This window comes from Chelmon rostratus, chromosome 15 (assembly GCF_017976325.1).
Source record: "Chelmon rostratus isolate fCheRos1 chromosome 15, fCheRos1.pri, whole genome shotgun sequence".
Classification (NCBI taxonomy): Eukaryota; Metazoa; Chordata; class Actinopteri; order Chaetodontiformes; family Chaetodontidae; genus Chelmon; species Chelmon rostratus.
This window is the reverse complement of record NC_055672.1, coordinates 13,914,143-13,934,147: the sequence shown is the minus strand read 5'-3', so window position 1 is coordinate 13,934,147 and position 20,005 is coordinate 13,914,143. Positions and strand designations below refer to the sequence as shown.

The 20,005-nt window shown below is 42.1% G+C and overlaps 2 protein-coding genes across 2 annotated transcripts; one reads left to right on the top strand and one right to left on the bottom strand.

The window, feature by feature from the left end:
• Positions 1 to 350: 350 nt before the first annotated feature.
• tdrd9 (tudor domain containing 9) lies at positions 351 to 19,054 on the top strand. The gene is made up of 35 exons (XM_041954213.1): positions 351 to 475; positions 5,741 to 5,823; positions 5,939 to 6,006; positions 6,481 to 6,702; positions 7,716 to 7,838; positions 8,172 to 8,252; positions 8,334 to 8,498; positions 8,612 to 8,715; positions 8,791 to 8,910; positions 9,042 to 9,126; positions 9,204 to 9,261; positions 9,391 to 9,495; positions 9,572 to 9,669; positions 9,785 to 9,916; positions 10,789 to 10,951; positions 11,132 to 11,195; positions 11,747 to 11,810; positions 11,930 to 11,974; positions 12,218 to 12,271; positions 12,631 to 12,747; positions 12,924 to 13,031; positions 13,211 to 13,311; positions 13,447 to 13,617; positions 14,487 to 14,598; positions 14,714 to 14,929; positions 15,691 to 15,780; positions 15,890 to 16,147; positions 16,796 to 16,963; positions 17,409 to 17,479; positions 17,587 to 17,696; positions 17,838 to 17,934; positions 18,031 to 18,169; positions 18,523 to 18,641; positions 18,736 to 18,808; positions 18,916 to 19,054. The coding sequence occupies exons 1-35, from the start codon at positions 351 to 353 to the stop codon at positions 19,012 to 19,014; spliced, it is 4,008 nt and encodes a 1,335-aa protein (XP_041810147.1). The 3' UTR covers positions 19,015 to 19,054.
• On the bottom strand, positions 1,709 to 4,615 carry rd3l (RD3 like). The gene is made up of 3 exons (XM_041954214.1): positions 4,423 to 4,615; positions 3,214 to 3,554; positions 1,709 to 2,564 (listed from the first exon to the last, which is right to left on the bottom strand). Exons 2-3 carry the CDS (start codon positions 3,525 to 3,527, stop codon positions 2,198 to 2,200), a joined length of 681 nt encoding a protein of 226 aa, XP_041810148.1. The 5' UTR covers positions 3,528 to 3,554; positions 4,423 to 4,615; the 3' UTR covers positions 1,709 to 2,197.
• Positions 19,055 to 20,005: the final 951 nt, after the last annotated feature.

The following is a 20,005-nucleotide window of genomic DNA, read 5'->3' as shown; positions in this document are numbered from 1 at the left end:
ATTAATGATATGAAACTGATGTTTACATTTCGGACCTCCATTTCTGTTACAACCACTTAAGTAAACCGTTTAATGCAGGGCTTTTACTTGTATATATTTTTATAGTGTGGTATTGCTACTGTTTGCTAAGTGAAAGATTTGAATACTTCCATCAATACATAGCACAATGAGTGATGTATAAATGCAGAAGTTTTACATTTTCACTTGCTGATATTTGATCCAGCCGCCAGGGGGCTGTGTAGAACATATTCACCACTTGCCTCACGCGCTTCGTTCTAGCTAGCGTCAGTTGGTGTAGTTGGAAAAGGAGGGAGAGACTGAGAAAAGCAGTTATTGCAAACACTTGCAACATGAAGAAAGTGTTCACCGCCGAACAAATTTCGGATTGGTTCACTTCAGACACGACGTTTGCTAACGTTAAAATCACAGATGTGGAGGAGAGACAACTGGACGAACCATCACCGAAAGAATCCAGGTGAGATGAACGTAGCTTGAAGTTGGCTAATTTCTTCTTAGCTAGCATGTTTGGATCCCGCCAGTCGTGTTCAGATAGTTATAGAAAAATATTCCACGTTACAGGTACCACTTAGCGTTACTTTATTGTAGCCATATACCTTTACTGTGCCAACTTTTAGAATACACAGCGTACAAAAGGTTTCAGGATCAGTCTGTGTGGATGCAAAGGTTTAGCTAACAGTTGCTAAGTCAACTAACTGCGTCTTTCTAAAATGGAGAACGGCGGTCACTGGTTTGTCTGCAAACTAAGTAGTGTTGAGATGCCTTAACACTTCCAGCATTTTATAATCCCAATTCCAAAAAAGTAGCGACGTTGTGTAAAACTTTAGTTAAAACAAAATGCAGTCATTTGCGAATTACCTGGTTTTACCAACAAGGGTATAATGTCGCGTTCCCGAGCCCATGCAGAAGTATCCACAAAGTGTTGAACTTCGCTTCGTCCTTGTTTGTAAAAGACTGAGACTTATGAAGATGCTCATTTCATACCCAGTCCTGGTATTATCAGGATTTTACCTGTGGCGTTTTCCACACAGGTGTTTTTTGAGCAGGCTTTTGTTGTTCCTGTTCCAACTCCTTTAAAAGGCGTTGCTGGCATCAAATTCAGAATATGTATATTTTTTACAAAAATTAGTGAGGGTAATGTGATAAATCATAAAATGTATTCTATTTGTACTGTTTTCAGTTGTGTGTCTGTCTAAAAATGATGAGCAAGTTATAATATCTGCTTAATGTTTTACTCAGCGTCCCAACATTTTTGAATCTGTTCTGTATGGCTGCCACTAGGTTTGTTAGCGTGTCACAGTAATAGAAGAGAGTTGACTCAGCTTGACAGTGTGTGGACACATTAATCATTAGACTTGACTAAAAGTGTGAGTGAGGTTTCCAAAATTAGCATTATCTGCTTAACTACTTTCCCGTCAAACTTAAATATCAACTCAGTTGTAAACTCTGAGGTGGGATCTTCCCTATCCACAGTCTACAAACTGTAGTTCAGGGAAGTTCACCATGATTGTCATCCAAATTGAAACAGGTTAAAGGAATTCGGTGCTGTAATCAAGATTTTAGAAATGCTGACAACATGAGTGCTCTTCATGAGCCTCTCATAATATTTTCAACAAAGGAAATGTTTTCATTATTTAGATTTTTCTGTATTTTTGTTTTGATTAACAAGTCAGGAAATAAGACAAAAAAAGTCTTTCACAAATTGTGTTTATTTGTTAAACCCAAAAAACTGTTCAGTGAGGGGAACATCACTCTTTGGATGAACTGATAAAATAAAATTCAGAAAAAGAGCATTTTCATCCTGTGACAATACCATGTCCAAGTCATGCATTTTTTTCACATCCTGTGCCCTTGTGACATCACTCTCACCACCTGACAATATACCTCTAAAATGCATGCCCAACTCTACAAAGTCTAACAGGTTTGTTGTCACACTACAGAAAACAGACAGCCAATGAAGTAGGGGGTAGAAAGAGCAGGTGACAAACTAGTTATTGTAATGGAACAGTCTAATACATTGTCCACCTAGCCTAATGTCGTCTTCATGTTTTTGGTCACAAGCTATGATATATCTACAACTAAAACAAATAATCAAGTTTGTGCATCTCCGTGCTGTGGACGTGATAACTGTTTTTCTGATGTTAAACACGGCCACAGACAATTCGAACAGTGTGTCCTCTCACAGTGTAGTGCTGTACACCCCTATGGGCCTAAGAGGAACTGGATAGTAATATGGAAGGTCCCAGTCCCTGTTGGACCCTGCGAATGAACTGGAATGGCGCATGGCCCGGTCCACATATCCGGAAATTGTTGGGATCTCCTCTCTCGGGTGGTCTCCACAGTTTGGGACCGTGGGTGTGACAAAGCCCTGCTTCATTTTGTAGCGGCTGGTCCAAGCCTCCATTGGTTGGAGCTGTGCTGGCTGCTCAGAATGGTTGTCCTCTTCATCATATTCCTTTTGGCTCAGGAAGTCTCTCAACACCTGTTTGAAGACAGACGCCAGCTCCCAGGGCCTTATGTTGTTTGTGGCAAGCACCTCACGAAACCTGTGAAAGGATGCGACAAATAGCGTTAATTAAACACTTGTTGAAGTAGCAAGGATTAGCAGCAACACTGTGTCAGCATTGCACATTTTCACTTGGTACTTTCTTGGTAATTCAACCTTCACAAAATGAAAGATGTATATGGTCTTCCAGCTTTTGAGTCTCGAGTAGTTGCAAAAATAGCATATGTGGGACAACAACACAGATTATTGGAAATGGTTAAAACATTATAATACATTACTAAATGTCATTTTTTGGTAATGGGGTTATGTAAGCACAAAGTAGTGACCCAGTAATGAGTTTTATGGGAAATAAGTAAATAGGTCACGTTGTTCAACCATGTAGAGCAACTATTCAACCTTTTTTTTCATTTCATTATGGCTAAATAGAGATGATGAGTGGAAACCCTGGAAGTCTGCCTTCATTCAGTCTTACAGGGCATCCTTCACCTTCACATGTTCACACTCTACATTGCCTGCCTCTGTGACAATAACACATAATGGCTTTCTTGGCAGCTCGCCCTGCCTCCTATACCCTTTGGGTCTTCTCTGCTTTGCCTGCTGTCAGGCCTTGTGTTGATGCAGTAGCAGCTAGCCACTGTTGACAGCATACTAATGTGAGGATGGAGCACGGCATGGCCCCTGCCAAACACCTGGAGAGCACGGTGGCTGCGTGGATGGGTGGAATCTGGGCACATAGGAACTCCAGCTGATGTAGCTCTGATGTGGGGATGAGGGTCCGTAACCTGGAGTACTTCTGAAACCAGTGAAAACCCAGGGCGCTGTGGGCCAGCCTGTGCTCCCGCTCCAGCTCCCTCGCCAGCCGCTCGCGCTCTTCCACATGCCACAGGAGTTCTCTGATCAACATGCGACTGGGTACGACCCCTGAGGTCTTCCGAGACGCTGCTTCATCCTGAGCCTGCACTCTAGTGTTATGGGACAATTTCATCCAGCTGAACAGGGGCATGGCAGGCACAGCGGACAGTCCTGGAAACTGAAGACACAAGAATTATTTGTTATTCTGAATCGTGAAGCCAGGAGTTCCTCGCAGCACTGTTTGAACACATTTAAACATGCTGGACTTTTTGTTGCTTCAAACCAAGAGCTAATTTTTTCTCTAAATTGCACCAGGACATGGAAAGCTGATGTAAAAAAGAAAATCAAAGATGAAGACAAAATAAGTCAAAATCCGAAAGCGCTTGCTGGTAAAATACAAGCATCCATCCCTCTTCCTGACAAAATCTTGCGCTTGGACTGGAAATGGAGTTGTATTTTCAGCGTCAAGACCACAATAAGAAATGTGTGAAAAAATCTCAAGCTCAATTCTGAGCGGGGAAACGCTGATTCTCATTTTTTTTCGCAACAGAGTAGCTCTACTATAATCAATACTTGAGGGTTGACAGTGAAAGATGATCACCCTGTAAGCTGACCTTTGGTCCCTGCCTGATGGGTGCTCTGATGCCTTCAGTTCAAGTCAAACTCTGTGAAGGATGATGTCCCAGGTATTTGGCTTTTTTTTTTCAGACTGATTGATTCAACACACCTTCCACCTGGGATTCAGATAGATTGCACAGCCTGCAGGGTCAGAGGTCAGCCTCAGCACACACAAACTGTATGTGTGACTCCATGCATCATAAGGTTGCAAAACAGAGCTTGTCTGGTATCTCATGTGATTTCTGTTAAAGTGCTCCAAAGATAATTGGTTCTTAAAAAACTGTGAGTCTTCTAGCATGTGCTGGAAGAATTATCACACTAACATCTCGCTGAAAATTCAAAGGAAAGATCTGTACTTACAAGTAAATATTGCACCGCAACACTTTTGTGGAATATTCAGAAAATGGGCAAAGATTAGCAGCTCCCACCTCCTTGTCTCCATGGGTCAGTCCATGTAAACTTCATTCCTCATTTGCAGTTGACTACGTCCCTTAATGCCATCAAAGGAGCACATCACTTTTGGGTTGGCAGCAATCCTCCAATGTCTTGTTTGTTGGAAGCGTTTGTCCTCTTTGTGTAGTTATTGTCTTGTCCTTATCATCCCTCCCACTGCTCCTGTCATGCAGACTTTTTCTAGGAGAGTTAGTCACACACTGCTAACTGACGAAGAGCTGTCACCTCTCCTCTCCTTTCACCCCACTCTCCTCTGTGCAGTGTGCTGCTTTGTTGTCAGGTCAGCTGCTTTGTGGCTTGCACGAAATGTGTGCATTGGAGAGAAAGGAAGAGGGCGAGAGTGCACGTATGCGCACGAGCCGTGGGTGTGTTGTATTTGCGCTCCTCTTAGTACTGTCAGGGTTTGTGCCTGCTGTTGCGATGAAATCCTACCCTTGTTAAGAGAGAGGGAGAGGCAGAGAAAACTGGGAATGCACTGCCGGCTACAGTGCCGGGGGCCTGGTGGAGCTGACTGGAGGGAAAGACGAGAGGAAGCAGAGACCCAGAGCAAAGTTTCAAATGGTGCCAAGTAATGAAGGGGGCAGAGCTGCTGCTATGTTCACCCACCGTGAGCTTACATTTCACACTTACTTTTAATGATAACGGCAGTGTTACTTAACATGTTTGTTTTTTTAGTGGTTATGAAAATGCCTTTTCTGAAAATTGCCATATGCCCTCATGTCTGCCATGTGGAATATCATTTGATCCAGCAATGCCCAGCATGATCCTCAGTGGATGTAGCTAGGAGAATACAGCTGAGATTAATGATTAAAACTCATTCTTTGACTTAAACCTCTCCTTATCAGTACATGCAACATAATTTTTATCCAGAAATTGCACAAAGTGCTCCTTGGGACCTGGCTTTCTGAGATGAAACAAGCAGGTGCAATCTGAACAGTAGTTACACTGAATTATTTACTTATTCATTGCTTTGAACAATTCTGGAAGAAGGACTGTTGTATGTTGTATATCACATATGAGTACAAAAAGGTAAAGGAAATAGATTGTTTTATGGTCTGTAACATAAAGTGTTAAGTGTTTTTGTAATGTTATGGGGAGAGGGCTGAAGTTATAACTCACTGGCTTATTTGTTGGCAAGTTATCTACATTCATATAGCCTCAAAGGCCTTTTTGTCCATAACGGGTTACTTGAGACGATTCACATTTTGGTGTTATTGCAGTTCATTGGTAAAAAAATAATAATTATTATTTTTTTAATTCTTAAATGATTACAATTACTTAACTTTGTTTCAGACCGTCAGAGGTTCCTGATGATGGCAGCCTGAAAAGTGTCAAATCTGATGGAGGTTTGTTCCAAAAACCAGAACCTGCAGGGAGTGAGTATTAAACTCTGTGCAAGTGTTTTCTTATCCTACATCATGCTTATATCTTTATATGTACAGGGATCGACTTTATGTCCTTATAGTTTAACATTCTTTTCTACATTCTTAGGCAATGCTCCTCCTCCTCTTGCCAGCTACGAGTATCCCATCTTGCCCATAACCAAAAACCGACAGGAGGTACTGTGTACCATCCACATACCACAGACATCCAGCCACACATAGCCTGATGGTCTGAAAGTGCACTTTCATTCTCTTAAAGTACTACCTCTTTTGGTCATGTTAGGAGTTTTACTGAAATTACATTATGTCCTCAGGACACTGGTGCACTTAAGCTTTTACTGTTTGCTCAAGATGTTATTTTATGTTGCAGAACCAAAGCTAACTTTAAATTTACCTGTCTGAAATTTTCTGTTGACTAATAAAGAGTAGTGTGTGTGTATTTTAGGAGCTCACGCTGTCGTTTAAGCTGCGCTTTCTTTATGGAGATTATAAAGTGTGGACTTCCGTTTTCAAATCAGCTTAGAACATCCATCTGCTCTGTAATTTCAAAGCTTATTTTTGTATTTCTTTTTTATTTCAGTGATATGGCACGAATAGCCAAATAATGTTTTAACTGTGCACATGTGTGTTTGCTCGTGTCTCTTCTTCCAGCTGATTTCTCTCATAGAAAACAACTCTGTAGTGATCATTCGTGGAGCCACAGGCAGTGGCAAGACCACCCAGCTGCCACAGTTCATTCTGGACCACTACAATGAGAAAAATGCCGTATGCAACATTGTGGTCACCCAACCACGCAAAATTGGGGCCAGCAGTATTGCCCGATGGGTTGCCACACAGCGAAAGTGCACCCTGGGTAGTCTGGTGGGATATCAGGTCAGTGCAACATTTAGACTGAGTCTTATTTCTTAAACTCTGAGCCTGTACATACGGTCTTAGCTTATCTTAGGATTGATTAAAACAGTGCACACATAGCACTCATTGCATCTCTATCACAACTTAAAAGAATGTTTGTATGCATGTGCTAAGAAGCTCTTGTGTGTGCGTTGTTGCCAGGACGCCTAGCTGTGTTGTACAGGGCTCTGAAACAGCACATCTAATAATAACTGTTGTCTCCTCCGCTTGGTGCAGACCTCTGGAGTTAAGGATGATGTCACTGACAGTGGGGGCAGTGATAAACAGTTAATGTTAGTTAGAGATGTAAGGCTCAAGCTATGCAGCATGAGCTGAACATTATTTCATATCAAAGATGCTGTTAAATGTTTGCCTTTTGCGTATATAAGGTGTCTGTTTGCTGTAAGAAGAAAGCTTGTTCCTTGTTTCCTTTTTTTTGTCTTGGTTTGTGAAAGCTGTGCAGTCAGTGAATGAAAAGTTCTTTGTGCTCAGAGTTAAGTCAGTGAACCAAAAAGTATTTCCCTGAGGTCGGACACAGGGTAGCACTGGATTTGAGTACAGGTCACTGGTATTTTCTTCAAGACGGACCAGAAATAGCCATGTTTGCATTGCAGACATGTGTTTTAAGACACTGGAAAAAGTTGAGGCCTAAAGCTGCTGTAGAGGAACCAAATTGTTGCCTCTCATGTTCACCTGACCGAGGCAGTAGACTATAATCTTACTGACAGGAGCTGGATTTGTTATTAGAAAATATATAACAAAAGATTTTGGAGTTGTGATGTCCTCTGTCACTCAGTGTGATTTTTTAAATTGTTTAAAAACACCTATAGAAAGGTGTCTTGTCACTGGACATTTCAATGAGCAGTTAAACAAGTGAGTTGTAAGTCCCCAGTTAGAGAACTAGAAAGACATGATAGTGATTTTCAGTGCCACAATAAACGTATGTGTGTTGTTGGCCAGATTTATGAACACAACTTTTCATATTTGTGTTTCAGGTTGGACTGGAGAAGATGGCTACTGAGCACACCCGCCTAATCTACATGACTACAGGAGTGCTACTGCAAAAACTGGTTCAAGCCAAGTGCCTTACAGAGTACTCCCACATTTTCGTAGATGAGGTGCATTAACAGGAGGCAGATCATTTTTAATGCGCATTTTTCTGTTAACTGGTATCTTAAAATGAGTGGGACTTTTTGTTTGTTTGTTTTTTTTGGGTTAATGGTAAACATGCAGTTGCATTATGTTGACCTGGTTGAATTAAAGTTTATCACTTTAGTTAGTTGTGGTTATTTGTTGTATTGTATGTTAAATGTTTTTGCTGAGGTTTTATCAGCATTAAGCTGCTGCAGGGGCACAATTTCAGTTAAGATTCAGAGTCCAGTGATCTAGTCAGTGATTTATTGACTGTTTGGTCCAAAATTAACCATTTAACTACTCTGCCTTTCCCCAAGGTTCATGAGCGCACTGAGGATATGGATTTTCTCCTGCTGGTTTTGAGAATTCTTCTTCATTACAACTCTCATCATGTCAAGGTAATCAAACAGAAATCCCTCCTCTGTCCTCCTCCTGCATCAGTTCTCAATCATACAATATTTCAACCATATTTTTTTCAGATCATCCTCATGTCAGCTACCATTAAATGCAGAGAGTTTGCTGAGTACTTTGGCACCCAAATTCAGGGCAAGATGAACCCGGCTTACGTGTTTGAAGTGGAGGGGACTCCTTACGCCATTGAGGAGTTTTATCTGGATGACCTTCACATCCCGTCTCCAGGCGGGGTGAGAAGATGGAAAATGTTTGCTGATGCTACTGTTTCTCTGTATTCAAACCAAATAGTTAATGTGTGAAGTGTGTGTGTGTGTGTGTATTTGTGTTTGTGTTTGTTTATCAGGTTGAGGTGCCTCACATCGACAAGCCTCACATTTCAGTGGAGATGTACAATCTTGCCATCAGTCTCATCCAGAGCTTTGATGAACTGGAGGGCAAAGATTTCAGGTAAGTCCTCAGTATTTTATCACACTCGACTGCTTTTACAGACACATGAAGTAATTACCATGTGTGTTTGAGCAGCAAAGCATCCAAAGGAGGTGGCACAACCTCATCAGAGCGGGGCAGTGTGCTAGTTTTTCTTCCTGGTTTACATGAGATAAACTACTTGCAGGAGGCCTTGACCAAGTTGGTCCACAAAAGGTGAGCTTTTCAGCTTATCTCTATCTTGATCTTTGTAGCCAGTATGTATTGTGTTCTTTGTCAGTTTTGTGTATCAGTAATAATTAACATTATGAATGTTAATGTTTACCGTTAAATGTGCTTCTGTTCAGACTGCAGGTTTATCCTCTCCACTCCAGCATTACTCTGGAGGAGCAGAATGGCGTGTTTCTGTCACCTGTCCCTGGATACAGGAAGGTAAAACCCATTTATCTTTTTCTGTCTCACATGTGTTCTTACTACCTGCTGTACTGACGATGTGCTCCCTTTAACAGGTCATCCTCTCCACCAACATCGCTGAGAGTTCTGTGACTGTTCCGGACGTCAAATATGGTGGGGGGGCGGGGGTCCTGCAGCTTGTTTTTATCTGATAACTTAATGTGTGTTTTGTTATTAAGTTTTCTAAAATCTTCATGGGTATTAGTGCTTTTTTTCATTTTTCATTTTTTTTCATCATTGCAGTGATTGACTTCTGCCTGGCCCGTCACCTGGTCTGTGACCAAGATACAAATTATCAGTCTCTCCATCTCACCTGGGCATCTAAAACCAATTGCAACCAGCGTCGAGGTACAATACTTATAGCACAGAACTTGACCTGTAAAGTTCACTTCTATCCTTTTAAACTTTTTCGCCTCTCTGTCAGGCAGGGCAGGTCGAGTGTCTAAGGGCTACTGTTACCGTCTTGTTACCAAAGAGTTCTGGAGGAATGAAATCCCAGAGTACATGATCCCTGGCATGCTGGTAAGCGAGTGTGCAGGTGACCAGGGATTTTTCTTCTCTTGCGCTCTTTTTTTCAACACTGTTTTGACTCTAATGCAACAGTCAGTCAAAGCCATACTGTTTTCCTTCCTCTCAGCTTGCCCCGTTGGCCTCCATCTTGTTGAGGGTGAAGTTGATGGACATGGGAGATCCCTGCTCTGTCCTCTCCAAAGCCCTCTCACCCCCCAGACTCAGCGACATCGTGAGAACGGTGCTCCAACTCAAAGAGGTAAGTGTAGTGCAGATTGATTCTCGTGTGAGAGAGCCATTAACGTCTAGTCGAGTATATATGAATGTGTGGCTGTAATGACGTATGTCGGGCGGGCAGCTGACCACCCAGCTCTGTCACAGAGCATTAGACCAGGAGTGCTCTGACAGGAGCCTTGCGTCAGCAGGCGTTAGCATCTCCAAGTCTGTTCAGTGAGAGTAATGAAGTGCAGTGCAGTGTCATGTGTAGGGAAAAGAAAGTATGTGTACGTGTATTTTAATTCTGGTTTCTTTCTATCACTGACATTATATATATTTTATTTTATACCATCTTTCCAAATCTGTCCAAATTAGATTACCGAGTGCTTTACAGTAGAAATAGAACAAAAATGAGAAAAAAACAGGAAATTCAAATACATGAATAAAAAAGACAAGGGCAGTGCATCTGTAACAGACATAGATAAAATATACTACTTTTAAAGAGGGCATTTTAAAATATGTTACTGAATCAGAATCTCACCCAATATTCTCAGGCAAGAAGTGTAAGAACTGAGGAGCCTCAAACAGAAACCCAGCAAACTTTAGTCCCAGGATTTTAAAAACAGCTGGAAGACCTCTGTCTGAGGACCTGACCCATAGGCAACAGAAATTTAGCAATGTATAATCATTAAATATTTTAATAGAATATTTTTTCTATTGTCAAGCCAAAAAAAAGTTTGACTTGGTGGGTTTAATTCTGGCTCAGTAAATTCATTTTTGGCAGTGATGGCCACTTTCTTGTCTAAATTTTTAAATAATAAGAGTCAAACTGTTGTTCTGAGGACGTTTAGGAGTCGATAGCAGGTGTAAATAAAGCCTGCTGTCTTGACAGTAGCTGGGTGTTTCATTCTGTAGATGGGAGCGCTATCTGTGAAAAGTGATGGGAGGAGTCAAAAGGATGATGGTGAGCTAACGTTCCTGGGCCGAGTGCTGGCCCATTTGCCCGTGGACCTGTACCTGGGGAAGATGATTGTCCTGGGCCACATCTTCGGCTGCCTGGAGGAGTGCCTCATCATAGGTCAGTCTGTAGTTGTGCTGCTGGAACAGACCTCAGTTACAGTTATAGAGACAGCTTGGTCAACAAATCTGTCATGATTGCACTCTTTGGAAATGTGTTTGTGTGCATGTAACATGTTTTTGTGGACTGTTTGCACAAACTAACAAAAACAACAAACAAAGCAACTTCTCTCATCATCAGCTGCCTCGCACTCTCTGAAGAGTTTTTTTGCCATACCGTCCATGCAGCAGCTTGCTGGCCACAGGTGAGTCACCTCCAGCAGCTAGACTGATTCACAGGCTGTCAGTGTACATCATTTTTGTGTCCCATTAAAGTGGCACAAGATGCTTGGGACATTACATTGTCATGTTATTTCATGAAGTCCAGGACTCTCTGTTGACTATTGACTCACTTTTACATCTTTAGTCCCATCAGTGTTTTTTGGCTAATGAGATGCCCTGCAGTAGAAAACAAACACAGTGTCCTCTCTGTGGACATACAGAACAATGAAATGTCCAAAAACAAAGATGAGCAGAAAATATGTGATCCTCAAAACGTGTCTTGTCTGTGTGATAGCATGTCCAGCTACACATGCATTGTTCTTCAATCAGATTTATCCCACACGATATTTGTATGTTTTATTGATTCAGAGCACAGATTTCTGGCAGTGCCCATGTAGATGCCGACAAGCCCCCGGCTGCAAACCTGCAACATGTTTTCATCAGACTACTTGCAGGCCAGAAACAGATGCTGGTTCTGTGTATTATATGTTGTTGTTTTTGTGCAGTGAATACATTTTTTTTTTTTTTTTGTCAGGACCAAGTTGGCCTTTGCCCGTGGCATACCAAGTGATTCTATCGCTTTTGTCAATGCCTTCAAGGTAACATGCTCGATGCCAAGTCAACAGCAAGTTGTGGTGTTTGATGCATTTACATGTTTGCCTGATGGCTGTTTTTTTTTTTTAATCATTTCCTATTCCCCATTGTCTCTTACTGTTAGGCATGGCACTCGGCCAAAAAGAAAGGACAGCTGAGACACCCAAAGGTGAACAAAAACCAGTAAAACATGAGCTCACCGAAAAAACACACAGACACATTAAAAACTATGCTGACTTTGTTTTTCCACTGGTTGAAAATGCGAATAGTCTGCTGCTCTTGTGCAGAGCCACCTCCTGACACCCTGCAATTATTCATCTTACGTTATTTTTATTACATTTATTTTAATTAATTAATTAATTGCTCTAGGATTCATATGATTTCTCTTGCCCTGGCTGCTTTCTCCTCTTAGGACGAGTTGGACTGGGGCAAAGAGAACCTCATTCAGATCAGGAGGATCAGGGAGGTATGGAGATGAAACGGAGAGCTGGGTCACACCAGTTCATTGAGCAACACTGCAGGATGTTAAACAACATTAACCAGTTGAACAACATTAACATTGATCCTGGACTCGTGTTAACAGTGATGAAATTTGCTTCTGTTAAGTGACTGGGAGTCCTGGTTTTTCAGGGGCTTTACTGAATTGGTTCAGTCAGACTGTCAATATGTAATCTCTATCAACCTGTCACTTTTCATGACTTTAGCCTTTTCGGTGCTTTTCTCATACATTGGTAAACACTTCAACTTCCAATCTTAATATTTTTAAATTAAACTGCTTGTAAAATATTGTGGCTCACACCTTGTCATCAGTAACTCATTGTCCAGGTTGCAGAGCTGTACGAGGACCTGAAGAATCGTGTGTCCCAGTTCAACATGTTTGTGTCGGAGAACACAGAACCCTCGGATTACACCAGCTCGCACAGGCAGAAGTTCATCCTTCAGGTTAGAGTCAGTGCTGCTCGCTGTGGGATGTACATTACAAACATGACATCCCAGGTCCCAGTGAAGCTTCACAGCATGCACCTTAGATCCAGGCATCATTGTGAATAAATGTTCAGCTTCTGAACGTACACACTGAAATGTCTGTTTGCTTTAGGTTGCACCTCTGTCTGTTTTAGGTGGTCATTGCTGGTGCCTACTACCCCAACTACTTTGTCCAGGGGGAAATAGATGAAGACCTGGCCTCCAAAGATTTGAGTGGCTTCAACCCCGGAACAACAGTGATTGTATGACTCAGTGTTATAGTTTGAGCTCATAACAGTTTTTTTTATTGATTGACACTTTTCTGGTGTGTAATGACCATCAAAACCCTACAGGACTGCTCATGTGGATATAGTCTTTTTAATGTTGTTATGTAGGAAGTAGGGATTAGGAAAAATAACATCAGACTGCTTGTTGTTTTCAGGTGAGAAGCCTCCCTCCATTCAGTTTCCTGTATTACAAGCAGCTGCAGTCTCTGTTCCGCATGTGTGGACAGGTCAAAGCCATTTCCTTTGAGAGCTCCAGGTGCTGAAGGCCATTGTCAGACATTAAATCAGACATCTTTCTTTTTAATCTAATCCAACCGTTATATTTAAAAAACTCTGAAATGTATGCCCTCTTGTCTGACTGCGTGTTTGTTTTGCCTGTATGTTTGCTCAGAGCATATGTGGAGTTCTACAGGACATCCCAAGACCCGGGTGTGCTGCCCGAGGTGTCCCTTGCCCTCCTCCTGGCACAGCAGAATCATCCTCTGCAGCTGTCTGTCTACCCAATCGACCAAATAGAAGTCAGTGCTGGGAACAGAAACATAGCTCACATGAAATATGCACGGTATGGCTCCTATTCACACAATATGGAAACCAGCTGTAGTTCTTTGAAATATATATATCTTACATTTGCTCGTGGAGCAAAAAATTAAATAAGAGCACAACGGTGCACTGTGTCTGTGTTTTGGGAGCAAAAAAAGTCCCATTTTTGACCATCTGGTAAATGGAGCCCCCTGCAGCACAATCTGCGCTGGTCAGTGCCCCTGTGCTGAGCCTTAATGTAATCTGACATTCTCACACTCTGCATTACTCTCTCCAGCTATCACTTGGAGTCAGAGGGGAGGTTTTAGGCAGAGACAGCACCACCTTCTCCCTCCCTCTGGGAGGTGAGCGATGGGATGACATTGCACATTTTTAGCTATGCTACGATAATACTGCTCACAGACTATTCTCATAAATAACTTTCCCTTTAACAGTGTTACATCTTTATGCATGTTTTGATATCCTGAAATACATTTTATATTGTGATTATTATTTGGCATGATTTTTTAATGCCCCCCTCAAACCAAAGGAGCTGGACTCAAGCACCTATGTTGTCAAGTATCTGCACTACTGAAGTGCTTAATCTGTTAACAAGACACAGAGGCTCTGTCCCACAACTCTTGTCTTATAACAGTGCTTGGAAAATCATTGTATCATTTGCTGTTATCAGTCGTAACTGAATAAACTGAATTTTTTGCAGGTTTATTTTTAATTCAGGATACGTTATGAACTCTTGCCAAGCAGCTCTGTTAACTCATTAAAATAATGAGTTCCGACAGGCAACAAGGCAGAAATAAATACAGTTTTCCACATCACTCAAGTGCACGTACAGTGAAAGTGAGCGTGTACATAACAGTTTAATCCATTTGTCTGTGTGCTTTTGCTGTGCAGGGTGAATGTAGACTTCCAAAGCCAGTCCGTCTGCCCTGTGGGAGTGGTGAGCAGCATCATTGACCCCGACAAGCTACCCCCCAACCGTTCTTTTTTGGTCAACATCACAGAGGTCAGTCCGTTACACTTGTTCTAACAGAGCACAATTTCAAGATATATCTGGTTTTTGGCTAAATGTCTGAACGTTTGATGTGTGTATCCTCGCTCAACTCGAATCTCTGCTGCAGGTGGTGGACGTTGGTAATTTCCTGGGTTTCCAGGCAGATGAAGCAAGCCTGAAGAAGTTGCGCCATCTGACAGCAGAGATAAACGAACGTGTGCTGCATCCCGTAACTGTGTCACTGTATCCCAACCTGCTGTGTCTGGCTCCTTACTCTGAGGTCAGTGACGTAAGCTTGTACTACCGCGCCAAGATCCTGCATTTGCGTAGCAACACAGTGGAGGTGAGTTTGTGCTCACAGACACTGCAGCTCTCTGGTCAACATGTAGTGCTCCCGTTAAGTTTTCTCATAACATATCCCCTTTACTTCTCTCCTGTTTGATTTTTAATATCTTTTCCCAGCAACTCTTTCTTGTATGATCATGACATGGTAGAATAAAAACTGTCAGTGCATTATGGCTTTTACACAGTTTACAATTGATTGAGTTTAGTGTTACTGATCAAGGAATTGCACCTTATTTTAGCTAAACTACTATTTCTGGGTTTTGTATTGCCTATTGCCTACCAGTGCTCCCACCTCTGTGCCACCAAATACAGATTTTAAATGGCCTGTTTGACTACAATAGACTGATTTATTTGTGAAATTGCATTTTAATATGGCTATTTTGTTGGAGAATGATTTCCTGTATTCAGCCATGCAGAATGTTTGGCGTGGTGGTATAACTGATAATAGTGACAAATAACACTTTTATTCCATTAATGTATTACACTGCAGCAGGTTGCATCAAGGTCTATAATTATTTTGCTTTATTTCTGAGCGAAGTCTCTCTTAAGACCTTTCTGATCCAGTCAGATGCCAGGAAAAGAAATATCTCTACCAAAGCCACGAGTTGTTGAAAAAAAAAGCGGAGGGCCAGAGAAAAGTATCTGATGTATATCACTGTCTGCAACTTTGAAAAGCTGACTTCAGTGTCAAAATAAAGTTGGTTCATGTTGTAAAGTAGAGCATAGGGAGTATGTGATAGCTGTGTTGTTGTCCTGCAGGTTTTCTTCGTGGACTTTGGCAACACAGCGGTTGTCGCCTGCAGCAGCCTCCGAGAGCTCCCTTCTAACCTCCTGTCTCACCCATTCCAGGTAACAACACTGTGAGTGGCACTGTTAGTCAGAATTAATGCACACGTGTCTGTTCTGTTGTTCAAACTGTGAACAAATTAACACGCAAACACTCTGCTCGTGGTCTCAGGCTCGGGAGTTCCAAATCACTGGAATGCGTCCTTCAGCCCAGTCCATCATCCTGGGGAACAAGTGGAGCAGCCAAGCCCGCGACCGTTTCATCGCCCTGGTGAAGGGCCGTTCACTTGTTGTGTCGCTGTACTCCATCCTGCATGGTGTCATGCGTGTGCAGCTGCTCATCAACACAGAGACAGCAAGCACCAGTGTGGTAGACATATTGGTGGAGGAAGGACATGCTGTGAAGGCTGAAGAGAGCTTCAATTCCAAGGTAACACAACAGTTGGAAGCTTAGGTTGTCCCACATGAAATGCAGTAGGGAGTGTGCACGTGGAAATAATTTAATCACTAACATGTCCTACTTGAAGAGACACCTCAGCAAAAAATGTCCTTTCAGTATCAACAGTTTGCCTCCTGCAGACTTGTAAGGTAAAAGGTAAAAGTTAGTAGTCGCCCTCTTCAGAGACAGCAGTGGCAACAGTGCACTTCAGACTTTTCATGACAAATAGACATCCATAGAAACTGCCGCATATTCCACTTATTTGCTGTCAATCCAAATACTTAGAATATGGCAAATTACGTACTTTGTTTGTCAACATTGGCAACATTGTGTTGCTCACACAGTGATGCTTCCAAATGTTCCCCTTTGTACTTGCAGTCCTGATTTTTCCCAGCAGATGTTGTGGTTGGATGCTGTGAGCCACATTGCTTTGGTGTCACTGGAAATAAAAACACGAATCCTGAAGTTGTTTGGGGTTTTTGGGCCCAGGCCTGACTGTAAATCACTATAACAAACCCTGATGTGTGAGACAAAACTTGATCTTTAATCTCAGCCATGCTAGCCCAGATGGAGAAAGATCTGTACCAGTGCTGCATGCTCTTCTCAGTCTAGATGTTTTATTTTCGTGTGCTCTTGCAGCAAAACCATGAGGTGCTGATGTCACTGTACAGGGACATGGAAATGGGTACATATGTCCCCAACGCTGTCAGCGGCTTCTGGAAAGATTGCAAGGAAAAGGAGAAGCAACTCATTGACGACATGCTTGCCCACTTTTCCAAGAGCCAACAGTCCTATTCCAAGACAAAGGCAAGATGCAGTTTACAGAGCATGTTGCACTTAAATCTAGAAATTAGATCATTTTTGAGTGCATAGCAATTTTCTCAAACAATGTTACAAAGTGCTTAACAAATCTAAAGAAGAACAGTGACAAGGATTAAAAACAAGTAAAATAATTACAGTCTATAAAGAGAAAGCCTTCATAATAAAATGGGTTCTGAGGAGGTCATTTGAAATAGGACACAGAGTGTCTGAGATGCTAATGTTTTGGGATTGGGTAGATGACAGCGTCGCCTCTGCAATGTCTGTCTGTTCCTCTACTTGTCCAGGAGATGGAGCCATTTCAGTGGCTTAGTTCATTTGTTGGCGCTCAATCGGAGGCACACCCATTCTTTCTGATAAGCAGAACAATGACGACAGGGTGTGAATACGTCATATGTTATGTCTGACTCCAGCCTTCCCTCTAACACCACAGGTTCACCTGCATGGACCAAATAGTCCAAATAAGATGAGCGTCCACAGCTTGAGCCGCAAGATTCTCTATAAGTGAGCACTACATACACCAGGACCAAATTATACTTGCAGGTTATGGAAGGCCCCCCCCTCCCACCACCACCATCATCACCATCTCTTATGAGTGTGTCTTCCTGCAGGGCGGTGTGTATTGACAGGCACAGCATGAACTCCTTGGCCCTGAATGAAAACCCTCACTACAAACATCAGAGGATGCTGGTGGCTGGGAATGTGTCAGTCAACCCCACAGGTGGATACAAGAACTCTTCATAAACACAAACTCATGGCCATGTACTTACAGCTTGAAGCTGTATGTTTCTTTCTTCTTGAAGTTCTTCTTGTAAATGTCAAAATCAGTTAATGCAGCGGTTAATGTGTGGTTGATTTGCAGGGACGCATATTTTGCTGAGAGACACCACCCTCATGCCGGACATCCCTGGCCTGCCTTCTATCGTCACCATGCTCTTCACCCCCATCATGGAGTTACGGTCAGTGAGACACACAGACTCATCACCACACTTTGAAGGCAGCATAATGCAAAGCCCATGTTAATAACACCCCCTCCCCCCCAATTCCTCGTGTAGCACTAATGAAGAGAGAAACAGCTACACTGGCGCCCTCTGTGGTTTGGGCTGGAACAGGCAGTCCCAGGAGGGCATCCTACCTGAGCACGACATCGAACTCATCTTCGACGTCAAATTTGATGTTGAAGACATCACTGAGGTAACGGAGTGGCAGATGTGTTCTGATTGACTGCAGTTATGAAGTAATCAGGAATACAGATCCCAGATCCTCAGTCACTTCTTGGTTGCATCTTGGTGTATAACAGGTGATTCTGTATCATGTCTCTTCAAGAGTTTACGACATTTTTCACTTCATGCTGTGTCTTTTCTCAGTATCTCAGCAGCTACTAAAATATATATATAACTATCATAACAGTAATAAACTCAAGATAATGGTGTACCTTGTGATACTGGTACTGGTGTACTAATTATCTATAGCACTGGTGCGTTGTGTCCATCATTGCAATACTTATGAATGATTTAATATTCTCTTTTGTGTATTACCTTTTTCAGATAAATGCTTTGCGAGTGGCTATAAACCGTCTGGTGTGTGAGGGCCTGGCTGGTACTTTGCCTCTGAGGCCTGACAAGATCCACCACCTGCAGGAGGACTGCCGGGACCGTCTCACAAGGTCACTTACATATACCCACAGAAATCAGTAATGAGTATAAAGTTCGAACAATGGGTATGCAATTACTGAATTGTGTTTATGTTATGTAATGCAGACTGTTCACCAAGTCACCACCACGGGAAGCTGTCCCTTCAGTGTACTACGATAAACCCAAGGAATGGAACCAGGTATGGTACACAACAGTGCTCCTGCAGTAATTATTTGATACTTTTCATTAGTCCTGCCACATGCTGTTCTGTGAACACATTTTAGTGTCTTTGTATTGAAACTGCAGGTGGATCCTGCTCTGAAGATGAATATTGTTGATTCAGAGGGTAGAAAGACCAGAGGTGCTCTCTTCCAGCTACATCCCATCATTCTCCTCAACAGCTAAAAGTCATGCAAAAAGTCACACACAGGCATTTGTGTTGAAAGGAACTGATTCTAATGTTGGACCATGAGCTGTGGCCTGAAATTTTAATTTCTGTTCAGAGGAGGTTTGTTGTTTGCAGCTAACACTGAAAAAGTGTTACTCCCAGTTTAAAAAAGTGGCTGTAAAAGTTCATTATGTTCAGCTCTTTGTAACAGCGCCTCAGCAGTGGGCTATTAAAAATAGTTTTTTGCAACAGATGAGGCTTGTCAGTCAGTCTTCATTCAAACATGCTCTCATTGTGACCCAGGAGTCAAGTTAAATTTGTCACCACACACACACTAAACTACTACAAGATGAGAGGTGCATGCATGCCAAAATTCATTGGCTTATATTTATAGCTCATCATTCCAGGTCTCCCATCCAAAGTGTTGTCACCTCAAACTTAGCTGTGGTGTCACACACAAACTCATCTTCGCTGACCTGAAGTCGTCTTATGAATGTGAACTGGTCAGTAAAGTGGCTGAGGTGTTCTACATCAAGGTACATTTATTTTTTCTTATTCTTGTAATTAAATACATCGTGTAAGTGCAAATAGTTAAAGAGTCCAGGGTCTAAAGAACTACAGAGTATAGTTGAACATAGTACAAAGTTGGACAGTTATTCAAACAAGCTAAATATCACCAGATACTCCTTGTCTTCATAGTAGTTGTACAACAGTACCTAAAACATGAGCATGTGTATTGTTCCTTATGGTTATACAAAAGCAAAAACCCTACAATTACCACATCTAAGACGCATATTGTTAAATCATTTTGTGCTTGGAAACACCAAAAGAAAATCATTTTTGATATTTATATATATTGACATAGACTGAGAGAAGCCCCGTCTGCTAATTCAGAAACATGAAGCAGTCTTTAACACTGGCAGCAGAGCACGTCTGAGGGCATTTAGCTTTTTTGTGCCAAACCATACAGTTTGTGGCAAGCACTGCAAAGCAAGAATGTAGCGTGAT